The sequence below is a fragment of the Pyrus communis genome, chromosome 9 (genome assembly GCF_963583255.1).
Source record: "Pyrus communis chromosome 9, drPyrComm1.1, whole genome shotgun sequence".
Taxonomy (NCBI): Eukaryota; Viridiplantae; Streptophyta; class Magnoliopsida; order Rosales; family Rosaceae; genus Pyrus; species Pyrus communis.
In genome coordinates, this window is record NC_084811.1 from 17,663,257 (window position 1) to 17,687,080 (window position 23,824).

The 23,824-nt window shown below is 38.2% G+C and overlaps 1 protein-coding gene across 1 annotated transcript; it reads right to left on the reverse strand.

The window, feature by feature from the left end:
• Positions 1–20,515: 20,515 nt before the first annotated feature.
• LOC137746018 (transcription factor bHLH106-like) lies at positions 20,516–22,378 on the reverse strand. Its single transcript, XM_068486065.1, has 2 exons — positions 21,915–22,378; positions 20,516–21,222 (listed from the first exon to the last, which is right to left on the reverse strand). Exons 1-2 carry the CDS (start codon positions 22,209–22,211, stop codon positions 20,797–20,799), a joined length of 723 nt encoding a protein of 240 aa, XP_068342166.1. The 5' UTR covers positions 22,212–22,378; the 3' UTR covers positions 20,516–20,796.
• Positions 22,379–23,824: the final 1,446 nt, after the last annotated feature.

Here is a 23,824-nt window from a genome sequence, read left to right on the forward strand (position 1 = left end):
AGACTTTGTTAACCCTTATACTGGGCTTCACTACTTAGCCCGTGATGTATGTAGGAAAGAGGGAAACTCTTGTTTTATAAAAGGAATCATTCACCCTCACTTTAGAAGGATAGCAAACCCTAGCTTCTCTATCAAGAAGCCTCTATGTACAATGTGACCTTCATTTACATAGTGAAACTGGATTGACAACAATGTGGATGTAGCCCCAACTTGGGGTGAACCACAATACATCTTTGTACTTTTATGCGTATGTGCGATTTATGGTCGAATTTATGTTGTTCCAAGATTGTTTCGATTTTGTGCGTTAACAGACTTGTGTTGTTACAGCTTCAAAAATTATATACATATCACATTTTCATTGTGTGCAAGTGTGTAGCTACTTGGGTGGTATACTATACAAACTAATAGACAAGATAGGTGGGAGCAGATGTTGAAAACCTAAAAGGAGAAGAGGAAATTCAAAAAAAAAACAAGAAGATGCTATAGCTGCGTGTTGACTTCCAGCTATCTGGGCACACAAATTAAGACAGCCTACATGGGCTGACTGACACCTTTTTTGCTGGTGTTCAGTTTCTGGCCATTGGTCTGCCTAGATCTTTTTTGTAGTTTGAGTCTAGGGTTTGCAAATTGATATTTGATTTCAAGTAAGTTTATTAGAGTTTATATGTGCATTGAACTGGACCTTAGTTAACTGAGGCCACGTTTGTAAACCAGGTATAATTGTTTATAATTACTTTTGATAAACTAACAAATTTTATTTTGTAAACCAGGTACAATGACTCATCCTCAAGCCATCTAGTATCTTTAGGAGTAACAAGATCCTCTAGCTCCAATTATCCATTCACCATTGGAGGCAATTTTTTTCTACAACAATAGGATTACACCTCATACTCCTTTTATGACTTCTCTCTTGCAAAGCCAAATTGTACTTCACATAGGCTAAAGTATTAAGCCTTTTGTGTTCAAGCCTATTCCTACTTTTTGTATGAATCTACTAATAAATAAATAAAAAAAATTAAAGATTAATCCCATTTGTTCAAGTCTAATCACCTTAAGCAACATGTCATATAAAAATATAAAATACTAATAATAGATTTACTTACAATTTGAAATATGTTCTAATTCCCTCTCACAACCCGATGCACTACAAGTAAGGCTATAAGCTTGGATAGCAAACTTCATTGACTCGGATGTTTTAGTTTCAAAGCACTCCCACCAAGCCACTAAAAAACAATATTAAAAAGGTAAGTAATTTGAAGGCTAAATTAAAAGGAAACTATTATTAGCATTCCAAAAATCTCATTCTACACTCCCCACAAGTGTATTTTTCTTTCTAATTATAGAAAGTTTGGAGTGCAAAATGAGATTGTTGGAGTGCCAATAACAATTCCCATTTAAAAATATATTAACAATTAAATTCTTTGGCCTTTTCCTAGTTTCCGTTGTCATAGGATTCACAAATTCAGCAAGCCTGCGATCATATGAATCCAATTGGATATCTGCATCTTCACGTTCTTTCCCACCCCCAAGATTCCTATCCACATAAGCAAACAACCCATTTTGCACTTCGTCGTTATTTGAGAAATTATCCTCATACCGAAATTGTGAATTCAAGTGATGGCCCGGCTCATGTAGTGGTTGATGAAGTTGATCGTCCCATCTATGATCATTCTCCAAATTGACATATTTTTTTGGAAAATTACTAAAAATGATCCATTTTCTTAATCTTACAATTGAAAAAGGACAAACTAAATATGCACAAAGCATGCACACGCTATGCACGAGGCATGCACACGCTACGCACGAGGCATGCACACGCTACGCACAATAATATGATTGAAATATGATTTTTCCGGTAACTAAAAATGATGTAATTGCCCTTGTATATAAATGCAAAAATTTGATGCTAACTAATTAAGCACACAAATTAAAACCCTCTTGTGACAATTGTAGTAAAGATGCAAGTAGGGATCGTTCTAGACCGGGGATTAGGAGGGATTACTAAACCACTTGAAAACTGACTCAAAAATGTAAAACAAACGTTAAAACACTAAACTAGACTCAAAGAATGCAAAACTAAACAATAAAACACTAAAACAACTCAAAAGACTCAAAGAATACAAAACACTTATAAACACAAACTAAGACACTTTCTAACTAAATTAGACACTAAAGTAAAGGGGGATTGAGGTTTTGACGAAATTAACTAAATGCACGAATTGTAATTAAAAGGCAGAATGTAAATATGGATGTGACAAAAATATGGATGAATGCTAGCTAGAAGGTTCTTCTCCACACATGTCACACTTGCATACAAATTGATTTTTAGTTGGTCTCTCGATGAATTATGAAACTCAACACCCCGGGTTAATTAGGTCCGCTTAAATTAACCGTCAAGTTTTCCTTAAGTTAATGAATTGGATGGGTTAGCGCAACGCAATTCAAAACATTCTCCAAAAGTCCTTTACGTGAAAAGCACAATAAAGATACAATCAAAGATCATTAAGCATCATGAAAACTATAAGTGTCGACGAGGCATTCGTTACTATGATGAGCATGAAACTAGTGCCAAGAATTCATTTAACGCGATTGTTTATAAGCAACCTCCACTACTTGTGAATATAAGTTCATAACTATTAGGTGAAACTCACTTATATTCTAGCGTCATATTCATGCATGAAAATTAAGCGTGCACTCTCAATCAACATACATAAATAAGTTATCGATCAAGCAGTTAAACAAATTGAATTCACCATTCATGAAATTCCAACCAAATGTAATCAAATCATATTGCAAGCATAAACATGGTTTCGAATCACCCCCTAGCTAAATAGGGGTTTAGCCTCTCATGTTCACAACAAGAAAAATAAAATTGAATTTAAACATAAAGAACAAAGGATGGATTACACCTAGAACGCCCAACGAATCCACTTGAATTTCTGCGCGTCTAAGTCCTCTTCCCTCTTCTCCTTGCTGCGGCAGTGAAAGTCTAGGTGAGTTTTGGATGTTTTTCTGGTTTGGGAATGGGTTTAGGGAGGTTTGGTGGTGCGGCAAGGTTATGGGGTGGTGTAGGAAGGTTTGGAAGGTGGCTGGGAAGGTGGAGGAAGGCACGGCAATAATGGGAGGCTGCTGGAAATTGGCTAGGATGGAAGGAATATGCACGGATTATGGAAGGAAAAAATGGAAGAGAATCTGTGATGGTGGCTGCGGGATGGAAGAATGGTGTGTTAGGGTGGCTGCGGATTCAATTAGGTTTTTTTTTTTTGATAATTAGGGTGAATTGGTTGCGGCTGTGATGGAGAAAAAGTGAATGGCAGATTTGCGGCTTGGTTAAATGAATGGGATCATGGCTGATTAGAATAAGGAATATGGTATAGAATATTAGGGTGAATGGTGTGCCAAAATGCATGGCAAAGAAGACTAATCCTATATGGTGGCTGCGGCTTTAGATTTTCTTTTTGGTTTCTTAGGTTAATCATCAAATGGGGGGCACGGCTTAGATAAAAATAAAATGGGATGGTGGCTGCATGGTAAATAGGGTTATTAGGGTGTGACGACTAGCTTAGGAATTATATATGGTTTAGAAAAATAAAACCCTAGCTTATTAAATCAAAGGCTTACAAAAATTAGGAAATTAAATAAGAAATATAAAGGTGCGGCTAGGATTGAATTTGGGAGAGAAATAGGTTTAATTCAAAAATAAAAGGGCAAGGTGCGGCTAGGGTTAGGTTAGGAGAGGGAAATAGGGTTTAAGTGAATGACAATGGACTTAAATACCCCCCCCTTGCACGGCAAGGGAAGGAAAAGAAAGTGCAAGGGCACGGCTTGGGCTTTAAAGTGGGCTAGGGCCATGGTTTTGTGTCCTAAAATGCATACAAGGCCGTCAAAGTGGCTAGAAAATACGGACGTTTAAGTTTAGGAAAGGTTACCAAAATGGGAAACTTAGGGTTAACTTTCCTACTTCAAGTAGGAAACCTTGTTTGAGTAGGATTCCTCGTTTTGGTAAGAATTCATCGTTGGAGTAGGAATTCGTCGTTTCTTCAAGTCTTCAACTCATTCATTCCTCTTTCGCTCCAAAATACTCCAATTTGCATCTTCTTGCACACTTTGGCCTTATGATCTGAAAATACACAAAAGTGGCCTTAAACACTAAAATAGCTAAGTAAACACAACATAAATGCACGAGAACAAGCTAATTAAGTCGCATGAATATGCTCCTATCAATTAATTCCTTCAATTTTTTTATTTCTCTCTCTACTCCCCCTCCCTCTCCACGATTTTGAATTCTCTCTCTCTACTCCTCTCTTTTCCCAACCCCCTCTCTTCTCTCTTCGCATTCAATTTCTTCGCCAAACACTAACCCTTACCCTAACGCCCTTTCACTATCCTGATCTCTCTCCAATTTCATCAAAACCCTTTCCTTTCCAACCCAAGGGATTTCAATTCTATACCCATGGATTCGCAACCCAACAATTTTCACCCCAAAAGATTTCAATTCCACACCCCGACCATGGATTCGCAGCCCAACAACCTCTTTGACATGGAAAAACAGCTGGCAGCTCATCCTTGGGGACCTCCATGGAAAATCAAGAGAGACTTCGAGGACCAAATCACAAGAGAATCCCAAATTTGGTCCCCTTCAGAGAGACAAGCAGATGCCATAAATATTATCGTTACCCTAATACCCTTGCAAACCCATTAAAGGAAAAGAAGATACTAACAGGAACAATAAATGAAATAAATGAATTTAAAAATCCCACTTCATATTTCTTTTATGGGGGATATGTGGATTTTAGAAATCTTTTAAAGATCTGTAGTTTATAAATCTTTGACTTGAACTTAGATTCTGGAAATCCTATTAAAAATCATCTTTTTCCAGTGATATGTATACGACATGCACATGATATGCTTGCAGATCTAAGCCAACCCAAAAACCCAAAGCTCACAGCTTTCTCTCTTCGAAATTAGAAAAATGACGGCATCACTTATAAGTTTTTACATTTTATATATGGGTATTTCATCATTACTCTGTTGTGCATGGTTTGTGGATGACCGGTTTGTCCTATTTCAGTCCTAAGATTAAGGAAATGGGTCATTTTTGGCAATTTGCCTATTTTTTTTCTCCACCTTGTTAAGGTTGTTAGCAATTTTTCTTTTGCGTCATCCATCAAAGTATATGTTAAACTCATGGCGGGTCTATCTTCCGAGTTAACCTTTCTCAAGACACAAATAAGTGGAAGAACACCTTTAATGCAAAAAGAAACTCTACCCAAAACTTACGATCATGTAATACATGATGCTTAGCGAATTGTGCTTCACATGATTTTGCATATGTACTTTCCAACCATTCTTGAGAGGAAAACAAGGCAACAAGAATTTCCTTTTGCTTTTATAAGCTTTAAAGTGTAAGAAAAGAAGTAGAAAACCTAGTCACCGCAGACAAAGAATTTTTAAATTATGTTGAACTTTCACATAAAACCTATTACTCATTGATACCTATAGAGATACTTTGTAACATGGTTTTCAAAAACACTAGGCGATAGTTGGGTGGCAGGATAGGGCCTAGCGCCTATGCGCCTAGGCGGACTAGGCGGATTTAAGTAAATTTACGATCTATCATTAATACTTTGATGGATTTTATGCAATAAGATACAAGTACAAATGATACAAATCTGTAGTACTTTAGGAAATATTTTTCAAAGATGATATGAATTTATTGTGCATTTAAAGGGGAATAAAGGTGCCAAATATATGTTAAGAAATCATTTAACTTTGAAGACAAAATATTTGACAAAAAAGAAGAAGAAAAGAAAGTATTTAATGAACAATTTAAAACAATTACATAAAAAAAGGGAGGGTGGGAAACTGGGATGCATAGAAGGGAGGGAGGTGGGGCACCATTAATAACATTCAGTTTTAAGGTGCTAGCTGTCCCCTCCTTTATACGTATACAGGCAAATATGATGCTAGGTGTCCCATTTTAATTGGACAATAGTTTAAAATATATTAAATATGAAAAAAATGAGACATGACAGTGGGAAATGGATGGTCACGTGGGGTGAGAATTGAAGAGAGAGAAACTCAATTTTCTTTCTTCTTCTTCATCTGGTCTTTTTCGCTGGAACTCAAAACCCAGAACACAGACAGTGCTCTGCAGTCCCCATTCCTCACTTTGAAAACAGAAAAAGGAAGTGAAACGCCTAGACCGCCTAGGCCATCCAGTCGCCCGCCTAGGTAGCTTAAGCGCTGCCTGGACTGCCTCGGCGCCTGCCTAATCCCTTCCCCGATTTTCCTTTTGACTATAGGTTAATTGCGGTGGCTGACCATCGCCTAGCGCCTAGGCCGATTTTTAGAACACTACTTTGTAATACAACTACCACGTTTGAGTGTGTCATCAAACCATGTATGTGTCATCAAACTATGTCATCTTATCAATATCCTCTAGTATCAAATCAATGCAACAAGGGGCACATGGAGTCAACCACAACTTCTCTTTTCTTTCCATGAGTTTTGCCCAACATTCTTGTAGTTCGAAGCATTGTTGGATATAACTTGAAATACATTCTCCTCCCCAATTTCTTGAATAACATCATTCAAATAGCCGTGCAACAAATCTCTATTTTTAATGGTGGCCGTTTCCTCAACCGGTTTCAAGAACCAAGTACCTTGAGGGCTATTGATAAGAAAGCTGATTAGACACCTACTTTTTGTCATCCCCCTATTTTCATAGAGAGAGAACACTAGACCTAACTAAACATCATCAGCGAGAAGTCACGTCTTGCTTGCTAACACAATATCTTAAGTAGTAAATGGTGACCATCCATATCTCTTCCAAGCCTTTACATGATCTTTCATCATGCTTTTACATCATCAACTTCTTTCAGCATCCAAATCCTATATTCATGGCTTGTAGGAGCATTGAAATTGGGAACAAAATTGGATACTGCTTTCATTGCTTGAACATAATATCCGTTGTTTGCTGCATTGAATGAAATGACACTAGTGTAGAACTATCGTGCAAGTTTTTGGCACGCTTGTTTTCTTTCCTCTTTTTTGAAAGATGTACTCAATAGGCTTGACGAGCTTTCGAAGAAACATACCTATCAATCGTTATTGTGAAGGTGTAACACTTACACTCCTACTGCCACTCCTTTGAGTGCTACTTCTATAGTATGTCCTTGGATCCACTTCAATGTCCACACTCTCACTTTCTTCTTTGACACCATCAGACAAATCATGACTAGCTTTGTTCTTTATTTTTAATTAACTTCTTGAATATTAGCAAAACATTGTGCATTCATATTGGGTGAGACTTTTTTACAACTTGCCATTCCTCTCGAATTTACACCACCCAAGTGATGTTTGAATCTAAAAATTAAACCGTGCATTTGTGATAATAAAATAACACAATAAAAATGTTTGGTAATCGAAACAATATCTTTTGTCTATTTCCAAGCAAAATCTTTCTTAGCAGAAGTCATTTTTCAATATCATTTGCCTAAACAATCAATCAAATTAACCAAGCATTACAATTATATATATACTTCATCAACCACTACATACAATAACAGCAAGCATTACAATTAATCAATTTCTATATATGATTATATTCACACACGCACACACGCACACATGAACGTGTACTGCACACACGCATACATGTATATTCACACACGCACACATGTATCTATTCATTATGCACACACCCATGCAATTACAGAACATAAAAAAAAATTTGGTCCTACTAATAACAGATGAGCAAAGCCAAAGCCAAAGCCAAAACAATAGTAAAGTTACTGATGTATACATATGATTATTCGCAAAACTCAGATACGCACAAATGTATATACTGCACAGTGTGCACACACGCATACATTATCTAAAAAAAATTCAAAATCAGAAACCATAACCTTAAAATTAGGGTTTTGTGGGCGTGACAGCGGCTTTGCTGGTCGTTGCGGGTGGCGGCGAATATTTTAAAACACTGATTAGCATTAAGATATGCAAAAAATGGTAGAGATTAGTGTGGAGCAAAAAATAATCAAGAAGAATATAGACTTGATATGTGGATTCTAGGGTGAAAATGACAAAATCACCCTCGAGAAACACCGGAACTCCTACGCGCGAGCAGTGGACAACCCATCCCTCAATCAAGTCAAAAGTGCCCAAAATAGGTATTTATTCAAAACCTATTTCATCCATCCTCATCAAATATTCTCCACAAGGTAATCCACAAATCATTCATTTTTAATTATATTAATTAGCTAATTAATTGATTTATTATTCAATTAATTTACTAATTAGCTACAAATCATGAATCTCACCCAAAAAACCATCCAAGCGGCCGGTCCATCTCCTCCCAAAGGGGCCGGCCACACCCTTATATAAATACCCTCATTCTCTCCAAAACCTAAGTTCTACACTCTTGCTAAATTCTCCAAACATTTTTCCCTCAAAATTCTAACTTTGGCATCGGAGGTTCTTCGGCCAAAACACCCCCGACCACATCAAAACACCACCCCCCGCGCCCCCCCCAACCACCCCCCCGCCCCCCCTGCCCAAAATCATTGTGGACGCGTGAGGCTCTTAGCCTTGACCTAAGGTGTTGTTTGTTTTGTAGGTGCAATTTTGTCCAAGAACAAAGAGGAAGAAATTTGCATCCACAAATTGGTGCTTTCATTGAGAGTTGAGTCACACACTCGTAGAAGACTCGCGCATCCAAGGTTTTTCATTTTCTTGTTCATTTGTAGATTTTTTGTACGTTCTTATTCTTGGAATTTTTATTTCTAAAAATTCTTCGATAAAACGTAAAAGAAAAGTACAATGGCAAGAGATTCGGAAACCTCGACGAACATAAATTCCAACGTTTAAGAATTAGGACTGCGACGATCTAAAAGGCTCAACACAACGATGAGTGGAGCGGCACCACCCCTACGGGGCACCACCGTGGCAACCATGACGGTGGCCACCCTCGGCAATACCCATGGTGCCAAGACCACGACCCAAGCTATGCCACTTCAACCTTCGAGGGTCCAAGCCCAACGCGAACCTAACGCGTTGCCAAATCGAGCCCTAGCCTCGCACCCACGTGCGCCACACGCCAAGCAGGCCACTCCCATGGCCCAACCTACTCCCACGGCCCAGCCTGCTCCTGTGGCCTAGCCTGCTCTCACAACCTAGCATGCTTCTGTGGCCTTCCAAGTAGCCCAAATGGTCCAAGATTAGTTCAACCATCCCGACTTCAAATTTATGGGCCTACAATTGAACCAGGGGCATTTTCACCACCTTTCTCCGCGGATTTGACATTTCCGAATTCAAATCTCGTGCCAGAGTCTACCATACTTCCATTGCTCAAGGAGACACATTCCTTCCAAGCTTTTCCAACCGAAATGGAGAACAACACTTGTCTCGACACGTCATAGAGTTGACGAGCCCTCTTGCAGAGCAGATGACCTTGGTGAATCAACTCTTGCAGTGTACTGAGATGCAACGTGCCCCATACAAGGTGTCTTAAAGTAGGATAATGGTAGATGAAGAACCTCTTCAGCAGCGTCTCGGTAAGTACCCATTTGACCAGCTATGAACCGAGCGTTCGAGTAGTGTACAATCTCGATTGGGCCCTCGAGATAACGTATACTCATATCTTAGCACGTGGAGGAGTGTGCACTCTCGGCTAAACCTACGGACGAGCATACATTCACGGTTAGGGCGACAATCCGATAGTCAAAATAAGCAACCTTCTAGGTGAAGTGTTTATTTGCGGCTAAGCCCGCAAGGAGCATCTTTCACCTTACATCAGAGTAGGCAGCACGACGAATGGAGAGAAGCAGTCACTTAATCAGGCTTAAGTTCAACTGGCAGCATGCGAAGAATTCCCTCGACTGCCAGGAACGGACCACATGCACCGTTGCCACGACATAGACGAGCCGAGCACGTAGAAGAGCAGCCTAGATTAGTAGGTCAAGACCAAGGGCAGCCGAGAGCTCAACTACCCCAGCAAAAGAAAATTCAGGAAGATGTGGAGAGGTTCTTAAACGAGCGATTGCGTGATTTCCGTTACAATGAAATGGCCGATGAAGCAGGTCACCCTTCACTGACGAGATCGAGCGGGCAGAGTCTCCACACAAGTTTAGCATACCACATTTCACATCTTTCAAAGGAGATGGAGATGTGGAGAAGCACTTGAAATACTACCGAAGCATGATGGTCCTTTATCGGAACAATGACGATCTCATGTGCAAGATATTCGCCACCACTCTACAAGGTGAGGCATAAGATTGGTTATACACTCTGCCGCCATAATCTATCTGAAGTTTCGACAAATTTTCTTTGGTTTTTACCAAAGAATATTCATCCTAGCACTCGATCAAGAAAAAGTCTTACCACTTGTTCAACGTCAAGAAGAACCCAAAGGAGTCGCTTCGCGACTATGTGAAGAGGTTCAAAGTAGAGAAGGCAAAGATAGTCGGATACAATGACTCAATAACTAGAGCAGCCTTCCAAAAAGGACTCCCAGCAGACCACCTGCTGTTCGAAGAGTTGATCATGAAAGAAGATCTAACTCTGGTAGACTCTTTTGCTATGACAGAGAAACATGCACTTTGGGACGAGGTTCGCTGATGCACATTCAAGGCAAATCCGAGCGATTTTGAATATGAAGTCCCCCACTACTCTGAAAGAGATTCAAGGTCTGACTAGACGAGCAGTCGCATCTGAAGCAGCAATAATCTCTACCCTCATACGAGCATAGCTGGGGGCCTAACTATCTGTATTCCACATTTCAAAAGCTCTCCTCGATGCGGAAACCAGCTACCAAAAATTCAAAAGCTAACTTTGGCAACAGTTGTTGTGATGTGAAATATTCTAACACTCAAATTAAACCTTATTTGTGACAATTGTAGTAGATATGTAAGTAGGGATCGTTCTAGACCGGGGATTAACTAGGGATGCTAATCAATATAAATAAGACTCAAAAACACTAAACTAGACTCTATAGACTCAAAACTAACTTTGGACACTTAAAACAGCAACCAATAATAAAAAAAGATTTAATTTTAGACTCAATAAGTGTTTTGGACGAAAATAGGACTTGACTTGACTCAAAAGACTAAAAGAAAACAGGTTTTGACTCAAATATGAAGACTAAGTGAAATGGGGATTGTTTTTGACGAATTTTAAACTTAAAACAAAAACTTTATAGAAAACACTTTTGAAAAACGAATTTAAGTAAAATAAATGGGTAAAAGGCTAGTTAGAGGGTCTTTCTCCACACATGATATATGCACACAAACCAATGTCCAGTTATTATTCCTTTAGACTATGAATGACAACGCCCCAAATTAGTTGCATCGCACAACTAACCCTCAAGTTTTCCTTATTTCATTGAATTAGATGGAATACGCATCTAAACCAAATTATCTTTTTCAAGTTCTTTATATGAGACGCATAACAAAGATACATATCAAAAGTCATTAAGTTTTGTGAAAACTATAAGCATTGACAAGGCATTCATCACTATGAAACACATGAGACTCATACCAAGGATTTACTTAACGCAATTGTGACTAGCAACCTCCACTACTTGTGAATATAAGTGGATAACTATTATGTGAAACCCCCTTATATTCTAGCATCAAATTCATGCATGCAAATTAAGTGTTAACCCCCAACCCACATACAGAAACCAGTTTTAATAACTTAGATAAGCAAATCACATTCATGCCTTAAGAAATAATAACCGGATGTAATCAATTCATATAAAACATATAATCATGGCTTCAAATTCACCTCCAACTAAAAAGAAATTAGTTCCTCATGTTCGCAAAACAAAGATAATTAAATTTAAACATTGAACTAAGACAAAGGATAGAATACACCTAGAAACTCTCCACACTCCAATAGCAGATTTCAAACCCTCATTGGATGGCAGATTGCACAAGTCTTTTTCTCCTTCCTTCCTTGCTTGCGGCACTAAGGTGGTGTAGGGTGAATTGTGGTGTTTGATGGCTGAAAGTATGAATGAATGAATGAGTGAATGGATGGATTAAATGGTGAGACATTGGCTGTTTATATAGGCTACTTATGCACACTTAGTGAAGGACAAGGATTGCACAATCCCATGGAAAAAGGGTTAAGTCTTTGTAGAAACCAAAAGGGAAAGGGATAGGGAATTTTCGCCAGAAATTAAGGGCTTCTAGAAACTAGGTATTTTTTGGCAGAATTTAGACTTCTAGAAGGGGTAAAGGGTAGATTTCTGGACCTAAATGGATAAGGACTCATGATATAGGTGTAGAGGAAGGATTGCAACTCCTAAACCTGATTTGGATAGGATAGGATAATGTTAGAGTTAGGAAAGGATAAGGTTGGTTAGGATAGGATAAGATAAGGTTGGATAAAGTTCCTTATTTCTTGCTATTTCCTTATCTTCTTTGCATTAGGACTTCATCCACCAGATTTGTAGCCTTTCCTAGCCCTTCTTGACTTCAATTTTGTCCATCCTCTATGCTCCATAGTTAAGCTATCCAATCCATGCCCAAAAATGCTCCATTTAGCTCCAAAATGCCCTTTCTTGCTCCTTTTGCCATTAGGACCTAAAAACATACGAAAATAGCTTAAAAGACTAAAATAAATAGTAATTAACTCGCTAAATGCAAGGAAACAACATAACTAAGTAGCATAAATATGCTTCTATCATGTTGCAACTAGGAAGCTCAATTTATACCTTCAGACGCAAGCAGTCATCCTCATGATGCATTATTTTGCCCAATCTAGACGTGTGACGATAAAGGCTCAGACACTGACGGTGCAAAGTTTTTTGACGAACGCAACAACTCAACTCAAAAGGCAAGCCAAGGGCAGATGAACACTAAAAGGACACTCGGAAGCAAGTTTTGTCCTCGTCGCCCCAGAAGATTCTACATAGGAGCAACATGTATCGGCAAGTTGAGCACCATATCCTGTTACGCGTTACATGGCCTCAGCCGACCTTTGCTCCATAATTCAGCTCTAGAGTGGCCCGATACTGACAGTTGAGCATCTCCTATTACACGTAACATGGCCCCAGCTCCACAACTCTTTACTGTGCCTTCACGCTTAGCCTAGGCGACACAACAAAGCAACCTAACGACGTTCCGGAGGTAGCCGAGCATGCCCTAACCTTGCCTGCTTCTTCCGATGGAGACTTCTGGCATTTGCATGTCAACAATGCATCCAACTACAAAGGTTTAGGAACAAGCATGGTCCTTGTCACACTAGACGGTTCAATGCCCCAGCAGGCGATCACTCTAGGCTTCAAAACATCCAACAACGAAGTAGAGTACGAGCCCTACTAGTAGACCTCCAAACGGCAAAAAACTTGGCGGTGAAAAAGCTCGCAATTCAATCTAATTCCCAGTTAATCATTAGCGAGACTACTTGAGGCGTTTCAAACTTACACCCTCACTCAAGTTCTGCAGGTAGATAACGCTCACACGGATGTACTAGCCGGCCTAGGCTAGGCTTTGCCCTCGACCACCAACTTAAACGCTATATTCCAATGGAGTATCTAGACAAGCCAAGCATAGAGGCGGAGCCAGCAGTTGATGTGTCACAGGTTAGTACAACTCCAAAATGGCAGGATTCCATTATAAATTACCTGGTCAATGACACACTCCCCATGGAAAGGTTGGAGTCTAGAAAGCTCTAAATAAAGGCATCACGCTATTACATGTGGAATGGCGTTCTCCCTCGAAGATCTTAGATTGGATCACATCTCCGTTGCCTAGCGCCTCTCGACGACCTAAAGGTTCTAAGCTCAATCCACGAAGGCATTTGTGCAAATCACTTCGGAGGGCAATCCTTAATGCAAAGAGCTTTTAATGCAAGCTACTACTGGCTTACCATACATCAAGACGCTAAGAAGTTAGTGTAAAAGTACGACCGCTGCCAACGCTACAAGCCGGTACTAGTACTGCCTGCCTGCCAGCGAGGTACACCCACAGACGAGTCATTGCCCGTTCATGCAGTGGGCAATCGACTTGGTAGGGCCAATGTCGCCCGTTACTGAGGGCAAAGGCATGATGATCGTGGCAATTGATTACTTCACCAAATGGGTAGAAGAAGAGCCCATGATAACCATGACTTAGATGGATATAAAGTGCTTCATATGGAGGAACATCATTTGCTGATTTGACATCCCTCAGTCTATTGTTACCTACAACGGCCCGCAATTCGTGGGAAGAGATTTAGAGAAGTTCTTCCAAAAGTATGGCATCAAGCAACACATGTCCATGACAAGATATCCTTAAGGCAATGGGTAGGCTGAAGCATCCAACAAGACAATTCTCGATTGCCTCAAGAAATCCCTCTTCGACAAAAAGGGAAAATGGCCAGACGAACTTCCTGGATGTCTATGGGCATATTGCACCACCAAAAGACATGCAACTGGTGAGACTCCCTTCTCTTTAGCATTTGGTTCAGAAACAATCATTCATTCCAACATTATCGTGCTAAGTATTAACACTTTATTGCCAATCATTGAGCATAATAGTAAGGAGATAACCACAAGCTTAGATCTGGCAGAGAAGAAACGCGAGTAGACCATCACCTGTATCGCAGCCTACCAGCAGCAGCTCATCTCCAGCTACAACAAAAGGGCCAAAATCCGGCAGTTTTAGCTCGGAGATCCAATCCTAAGGAAATCCTTCATCACTGCCCACAGAGAAGGCTCCAAAAAGATGAATCCTATTTGGGAAGGTCCGTACAAGATCAGCAGAATAGACGGCAAAGGAAATTACACCCTCGCCATCATGAACGACAAAGAGATTGAAAAACAGTGGAATGCCTACAATCTGAGGAAGTACCATATTTGACATCTCACTACATCAAAGCCCAAAAACTCAAGCAGCTTGACGGGCACTACCTTACAAGCCAAGGATTATCCAGTTATTATGCAGTTCCTACCTTATAGCTAAGTTCTCGTTTGTTTCACTCGTTTTTCAATGAGGAATTCAGAAGTAACCTACAACTTGGCTCGGCTGCCTGCTTACAACAATTTATCACTCCTGCACTTCAAAAGAAGATCGCGCCCTTCTTAGGTACTCATAGCAGAAATTGCGCCCCCCCTCCCTGAGGGACCAACCATGCACTCCAGTGCGAGAAGGTAAACCAATTTTCAGTGTGAGAAGGTAAACCAATTCCATGACACCCACATGGGTTTGCTCTCAAAGGCGGGAGGATAAACTGTACACTCTGAATATCCAGACGTGGATGAGCCGGGCTGCCTTAGTATAACTAGGTGCATGATGGCTTGAGCCGGGATTCCTAAAAGTAGCCATAATGGCCTTTTTCAAGGCTTAGCTAGCTGAAGGATTTTGGGTCTATTGGCTTAATCCGCAGGGACCGAGCCCCAGAGACGGAAGGGCACATTACTCAGTACGCCTTATAGATGGCTGCCCTAAAACCCTAAAGCTGTTTTGTGCGACGCCACCTTTGTCATGCAAAACTGTTTTGCATGACAAATGTGCATCTAGGTCACGCAAAGCTATTTTGCGCAATGTAGGTGCACCTACATCGCACAATGTTGGGAAAAAAACGGTTAAGCATTCTTGCTTTGGTGCCAAAATCTTATGTGACGCACAGGAGGCATCGCACAAACTGCCTTTGCGCAACGGAATTTTGCGCGGCGTCTCCTGTTTAGCGTCACACAAACATACTTTGCGTGACGAAATTTGCTCCGTTGCTCAAGTTGCCGTTGCGCAAACATGTTTTGTACTAATGTATATTTATTAGCTAATATAGGTCAAAAATATGGTATTAGCTCATTTCGACACATATGGCACTCAACTGACCATCAACAAAATACCTGTTTATTTTCTTGATCCCCAACCCCAGCAGGTATTGTTTTCTAGTTTCTTTAATCCTTGTATAATGTAAAGCTAATTGGAGTTGGAATTGGAATTTTATGTGAAAGAATTTTTGGGGTTTTTTTTGTTGTCGAATTGAGTGTGTTAATCTCAAATTTTAAGGAGTTGCATGATACTTGCTTGTTGTTGGATTGGTTAGTCTCAAATATTACAAGCCTGTTCATGCTGATTTCTAATTTATTTCAGTAATTGAATATTGAAAAAAATATTTGTGTTTGTAGAGCAGAGGTATCAATATTGCAATGAGCAATGGATTCTTATTTTGCGTTACATGCGCGATACTGCTTAGGGTAGTTACTAATTGATTTACACGAAAAACAAGTGTTAAAATGTTAATTTTTACATCGTTTGTAAACTATTATTTCAATTATTGAAATGGTATGAGAACTTAAAAAATTAAAATATGGTAATGCATGTTAAATGTACTTATAATTTAAAAAAATATATGACAAATTTTTTTTTTTTTTAATTTTCAAGTTGTTAATAAAGCATGTAGACGGGTAGAAAAAGAGATAAACGGGTAAATGGTTATGGTTAAATGGGTACGTGTTTATGGGTATGGTTAACTATTTATAAACGGTTATGGGTATGGGTATAACCATTCATACTCGTAACCATTTATGCAATACCCAATAAATAAATAGTTATGTGGGTAAGAGCTTAAACAGTTATGGGTAAATAATTGCAGTTACCCACCCTCCATACCCTTTGCGCACCCCTAGCAGGAACTTATTGGAGATTTTAGCCTAGTTCGACATGACCCTACCAAACATACTAGCCCAGTTTGGCAAAGATTCTAGCGAACATAATAGTGTTTTTTAGTAGCAACGTGCTGAACTACGCAGTATGTCTTTGTAGAAGGAGTATGTGAACTCTTTTGGTTAGGTATAAGGGTATGCCGAACAATGTTTTTCAGCAGCAACGTCTCTGCAGAGGCCGAGTATAGGGGCATGGCACAAGGAGTATGTGAACTCCTTTGGTTACGTAAACTTTTGAGATATCTTGTTTTCGAACCAAAGGAAGCTATGAAATTATATTGTGACGATAAGTTTGCAAGGGTTGGTAATCCAGTACAACATGATAGAACAAAACATGTAGAGTGGATAGACACTTTGTAATGGAGAATCTTGAAAGGAAGATTGTGTTTGTACTATTTGGTAGGATTATGATTTGTAATTGATTGTAATCTGAGAATTTAGTTCCCTTATCTTTTGTAATTACTTTCTTATAGAATAAAGCATATGTGCCTATATATTGTAAACCCTAAAGAATGAATAACGTAACCAAGTATTCAATGTATTTCTTGTGTGTCATCGGGCAAAACCTTTGGCGACGAAACCTTATCTGCCCCGATGAAATCGTTTCGTCTAAAAAGGATTTTTTTATCTTTTTTAGTGAGTGGTGCTCTAACGTTGGAAAATGTGTCACTTGCAAAGAAGGTTTTCACATGGTGATCATGAATATGCTAACTAGGTGTATATATATAATCATCCTTGGCGATTGGGTTGTAGAGTGGGAGTAGGAGTGATTGCTGGAGAGAGAGAGAGAGAGAGAGAGAGAGAGAGAGAGAGAGAGAGAGAGAGAGAGAGAGAGATTGTTACATGCAAGGACAGTCTCAAAGTGCATACCTAAGCATTTAGAATAAGGAGCCAAGCAGTTGTAGCTAGGGTTTGCTGAGATCGGATTGAGAATAGAGAGAGAATTAAAACGCACGCCAGCGGGCAAAGGGGTGGGAGTGGGAGGGACGGGCAGAGACTGAGAGCACGTCCCAGACAGGCGACAGGGCCACCCAAAGCGCAATGCATTTGTCTGCTGCTGCCATTTGTAAAAGCCCCTTTGAACTTTGAATATGCAGTCATCAGTCCCCACTACACCCTCTCTTTCTCTCTCCATAACCCATCATCATCATTGCCGCTTTTTTCTCATGCCAAAACTTAAAACTTAACAAATCTTTGATGCTTTTTGTCAGCCTCCTTTTTGCACGCTTCGCTACCCTTCTCTCTCTCTCTCTCTCTCTCTCTCTCTCTCTTCCAGCGTGGTAAGAATTACTTTTGTAAGTATTGTAGTTTTGAGCTTGTAAGTTGTTACAATTTGGTCCATATGGTCACTTTATGCATGCATTTAAAGTTTTATCATTGGTCCCTCCATTTGTCTATGTATCAAAATCTTACTGCAAATGTTGCAACATTAGTCTCTTCGTCTGTCCATAAGTATCAAGTTTAACCAGAATTTTTTGACGTGGCACTCTGTGGGCTGGTCTTTTTCTTACTTAAAAGCCATATTGAAAATAATTTCTTTAAGAAATTCCTAACCTTCTTGGAATAATCGATGATACTGCTCACGTAGCAGCAATGCTCTATGTTATCAGATTTCTCATATAGGGATATAGGGCAAGTCTTGATTTCAGTTTTGATCCCTATTATTTTATTTCTAAAGAGAAATACCGCTAAACCGTAGTACTAAATGGGCTAGCAATAATGTGGTTCAAATTTGCCTTTGACGAGAATCGAACTTAAGACATTTCACTTATAAATAAAGAGAAATATCTCTAGACCGTAGTACTAAATGACTATAATTGAATTACTAGTGAAGACATTCACAATATATTGAATTACAAGAAAGGCTACGTTGGTCTTTAGATTGTGGACGTTTTATTATACTGTCAAGGTAGAATGTTATGCGTGCTCATAATTGCCTAACAAAATCATCATACAAATTAAAGGATACCAATTAATACCCACTTTTTTCTTAAAGGGTAAACCCTTTTTCATAAAAATCTTTTGTAATTTGAAGTCAATTAGTGAAAATTTTGAAAACTGCTAACATACGAGGTAAAACAGGGACTTCTGATTAGGAATAGTCATTTTGGGAGTATTGTGTTCCTTCCTATGAATGGTCGGTGATTGTATCTATGGTTTCTCGGTTTAATGCATTTATGTCCTATAAATAAATAAATAAAAGATGTAGACAAGTAATTACATAACTTCTACCCATAGGCAGTTAGTATTACGATCTAGTGGTATTGTTTTTCTCTTGTAAGTAAAAGGTCTAAGGGTTCGATTTTTGTCAAAGGTGAATTTGAATCACATTATTGCTAGCCTATTATAAGGCTAAGCTCACTCCCTATATTTTGTTAAATAAAAAAAACCTCTGCCCGTAAGCTCACTCAAATGACATTGATGAGTTGGCTAAAATGTCGTAGGAAAAAGTTCTCCCAAAGTAAAACCCTCTCTTGAAACCTTGCACGGATAACTACTAACTTTTCTTCTTCGAATGAGAGTTTTTTTTTGGTTTTTGGTCAGAAAGGAGCTAGCTCAGAGCCTCAAACATCGAATATTCAAACCCTATTTAAACAAAAATTATTTCAAATGCCATAAACATTGCAGTGGTTTAGAGTAGAGTCCACTTCCACGTTTTTCCTTTCTACTAATTATGAAAGCTTTGCAACTTTTGATCATCTTCTGCTGTTTCCTTGCAAATTAAGGAACCAAAACCAATCAATAATAAAGCCGCGCGATTACGATTACATAATATACATAAACAAAAATTCATAGCTATTTTTTCTTTTCTTTTCTCTACAATGAATAATCAAGCAATTTACAGATAAAAAAGTACTCATAAATTTTTTTGAAGTAATTAAAAAATGCATGCTTTGGTCCCTTTGTCCTTGACTCGAACGAGGACAGAAATAGTGGAATCTACATATTACATGTTGTTTGTGGATGAGAGCAGATTAAATATAATATTTTTAATAGATAAAAAAAAAATAGTATGCGTGGATAATTCAGAACTTAATTAAGGCAGATAGCTAGGGATCCGCCTTGATTGGTGTGAGAAAGTATACTCTTTGATCTGAATTAAGTGGTGGAGTTTGATTTCAGCTGTGCTGGAAATGGAAGCACAGGGTTCAGTTGTTGTGCTGCAAAACCATGTCTTTTACTGTCTCTTTCTCACTGTCTCAGCATATCATATCTCATTGCAAATCTATATGTCCCAAGAATTTCATAACTTACCCTCTTTCATGCTTTCTTGAGAATCAGTGTATATATATTTGTTCAGAATCCAGATTTCAGAGGAGATCAGCTAGCTCAGATATACATGCAGCAGAGACAGCTAGCTAGTACTCTACTTTCATAGATACATGAAAAAGACAAAGAATTATAACCAGATAAATAAAAAGGTATATATAATTTTTTACATGATTTCCATTTTTGAGCTTGGAGACTCATATAAGCGTTTATGTTACAGAAAGACTTACATGCAGCAGAGCGAGCTAGCAAGTACTCTACTTTCATAGATACATGAAAAAAAAATATAAAGAGTAATCAGAAAAATAAAAAAGGTATATATAATTTTTCACATGATTTCCATTTTTGAGTTTGGAGACTCACATAATTAAGCATTTATGCTACTGAAGAACTTACATGTCACACGTACATTGCATTTGTTGTATTCCATACCATTGATATAATAAAATGTGTAAGCTTTTATCTACTTTGCGTTGTACCATTGACACATGAACGTCACAGATATACGTGTCATATAAGTTGCTCTCAATAGACTCTGTATTCAACATTAGGTGCACTAGTATCTATCTACTTCAGGATCGTAAACTCGTCAGATTCTTATAATTGATTAATATATCTCTTCTGCAAACTTACATATGAATACAAATATCACATGCATGCAAATCGAAAAAGGGTACATTCAAAATCCAAAACCCTAAACCACTCATGATCAACAAATTAAACCCAATTGATTACTTTCATTTCCCATTCATGTTCCTCATGGGAATAAATTAAAAACAAACCCACACAACTAATTCCAAAATAATATTAAATACTTAAGATTAAGAAAATACATAGAATCTCAAAGTTTAAAGTACCAGTACCAATTACAGGACTAATGTGCGGTCTAATACCCGTCTTCTTTTTGATCTTTCACTAGAGTTGGAGCGTTCAAGTAATGACTTCAACGCATTCTGCAAGAAATGGACTGATTCAATCGTGTGATCTTTGTCTGCGGCAACAATAAGCACGTTGCGAATTCTTCCTCCAAGAGTGGCAATTTCAGCTTTGATTGTCCTCAAATGGAGGGATTTCAGTATTTCAATTAGGTCAGGTAAGAGGTCGGAGCGGTCCTCGCAGCACAAAGAGGCCTTGAAAACAATTCTTCCATCGCTTGTATAATCATTTGAAGAAAGTACAGTGATTTCATCAGTTTCAGAAGGGAAGGTCTCGAGCTCTGCGATCTCTGACGTTTGTTGTTTCAGCTCTTTCACTCTCTGGACCACCTTGGCTAACAGGGAGGCTTTGTCTGTCTGAGAATTTTGTTTGAATAAAAAATAAATTAAAGGAAGAAGAAGAAAGATAAGGAACCCTAGTTGTGAAAAGCTCAGCAGCTTTCCCAAATAAGTATTTTTACCCTAAAGACCAGAGTCTGACTACAACGCCATTGATCCCTTTTTCTTTTTCAGAAACGGAATGTACCAAAAGACTGTATAGGTCCCAGACCTTAGAATCTCATTTGTAAAAGCTATTCATGACAAGAAGTTTTTAGGATTCTTGTTGTTGTTGGGTAAGTCAGAATGAATGAATTAATTTCTAAATTAATTAGTACAAATCAAAATTGTATATTAAGTCAGTAAGCACAAAATCCTTGCTTCCTTGGTTAAAACTAACATAAAGTAGATTCCAGTTCCAGTAGTACTCTCTTTTCTCGCCAGCATTTTTTTCCCACCAACCAAACAGTAGTCAAAAAGAGAAAAAAATGATTGTTGAAGTGGGAAAGGATCGATCCAGCGGCAAAGGAAAGTAAATTAGGAGGCGTCAAAGCTCAAACTTCAAACTTGCAAACGCAAAACCAACAGTAAGTTAAACTAAAACAAAATTAATTAGGACAAAATTATAACCAGTTATTTAATTGATTTCCCAAAACAAATTTGACAAATATTACCACAAAAATAAGAACAACAAATTTGATTAATAATCGAGTACATAAATAGGTAGGTACCTTGGAATTGCAAGGAAGAAGGCCTCGAAGCTTATCGAGATGGGAGTTGATTCGCTCTCTCCTTCTCTTCTCGGCCTCCTTGTGATTCTTGAGAGCAGCAAGGGCTCTATCTTGAGGTGAGGCGTCATGCTCAGTACTTACCCCAGACACTTCCAGAGGGTAATAACTATAATTATTAGAAGAAGAGCTGCAAAAGCTTTGCATAGCTGATAACTGATGATCATTATTCACGTTGATTAAGCCGTTTTGAGCAAGAAATCGGTAGAGTTCTTGGCCTTGATGATCAGTCGGCTGCATGTTTGTGTGTGTGTGTGAGGAATTCGGATTCTTTCTTGTGGTTCTGATGAGCCCTCTCTCTCTCTCTCTCTCTCTGTGACCGGTTTCTGTTGTTTTGTAATTAGCTTTTGACCGACCAAGTGATGGCTATGCAGATGAGTGATATATATGATATGAGTGGTGGTGAAATGAAAGTGTTTGAGACTTTCGGTGGTTTACTCTTTTCTCTTTAGGGTTTTATATATATCCGTAAATCTTGGGGTGCAAATGGGTTCCAATTGATTTATTTACTTTGTCCTTTTCATTGGGAAAAAAAAAATCGAACTTCTTATATAATATGAGTGATGGAAAATTCTCTTGGAGTTTTTGTTCTATATTCTTCTTATAACAAACGACATAACTACTTTAAGTTATATATATATATATATATATATATTAATGAGATGAAAAGTTTGAATATAAAAGGTAGTGGGTTGATAGAGAAGACTAATTTCACTAGAGCATGATCTATCAATTGTAATCCCTTTGTTTTGTTTTTTAATTGTGTTTCTCATTAAAAATGATAACATATAACTAGTACAACGTTTGTTTACAAATAAATTGGTGTTTATAGCATTACTTTATATTTTTAAGAAACTATTATCATCACTCCAACAGTCTCATTCTAACAAGTTAGTATTCCGCCATCAAGGTTCACATTTTCAATGTGTACTACTACTATATGACCCGCCTACCATTTTACAATATCGATATTTCATTTCAAATTGATGGTACGAAAAGGAGAAGGGGGCCAAAAGTCAAGCCATTTTTGTTGTTAATTTTTATTTTATTTTAAATAAAATAAAATCTTAATGAAAAGCATTCTAAAAATTTTATTTAATGCTTAAGACAAACTTAAGAGTATACCAGCCCTAAAAACTTTAATGAAAAATCACATTTTTACATTAAAAAGTCAATCATGGTACTATTCACTTTACCATTTATTTTGTTCTTATCGTTAAAACTCAAAGTTTTCAAGTATTTTTCATTAGTTTTCCTTTGTATTATATATCTAAGTTCGGTGGGGTTGGGCTGGGGGGGCCTAATTCTGCTAGACGTCTAATACTTAATTCTATTGATTTGACGTGAGAAACTATGCCTATGATTGTAAATTATTACTTATATCTCTTCATTTATTCCCTAAGCTATTGAATAATTTGTCCTCTGTATTAGAAGTTTGAGGATTTGTGGTGTTGATGTTGAAGAAAAAAAGAAGATGATGTAGTTGCAGATATTAAGTTTCAGGAAGTGTAACATTATTAGATTTTGAATTATACTAAGTCAATTGAAGTTTTTATCTCGTGTAGATCCATCGATAGGGTGATTGATTTTTATTCATCATTTTCTATAATCCCTTACTAGTAGAAAAAATCATTTGTGCGACAGATCTTTATGCGACAAAGTAAAATTTGTCGCGCAAGGGTGTTTTGCGCAACTAAAATTGTAATCCGAAGTTTGCACGATGCAGTGTTTTGTGGTGCAAATGTTATTGAAAAACGAAAAAAACTCCCTCGTTGCGCAAAGTTTGGCAGAAAACCACAAGTAAGCCCTTTTTTGGCACCAAACAATTGCGTGACGAAACGTTTACCGTGAAA

Coding starts and splice junctions, on each gene's coding strand:
- LOC137746018 (XM_068486065.1), bottom strand. CDS start 22,211: ATGCAGCCGACTGATCATCAAGGCCAAGAACTCTACCGATTTCTTGCT. Junction 21,223..21,914: donor TTCTTCCTTGCAATTCCAAG/GTACCTACCTAT, acceptor CAAAATTCTCAG/ACAGACAAAGCCTCCCTGTT.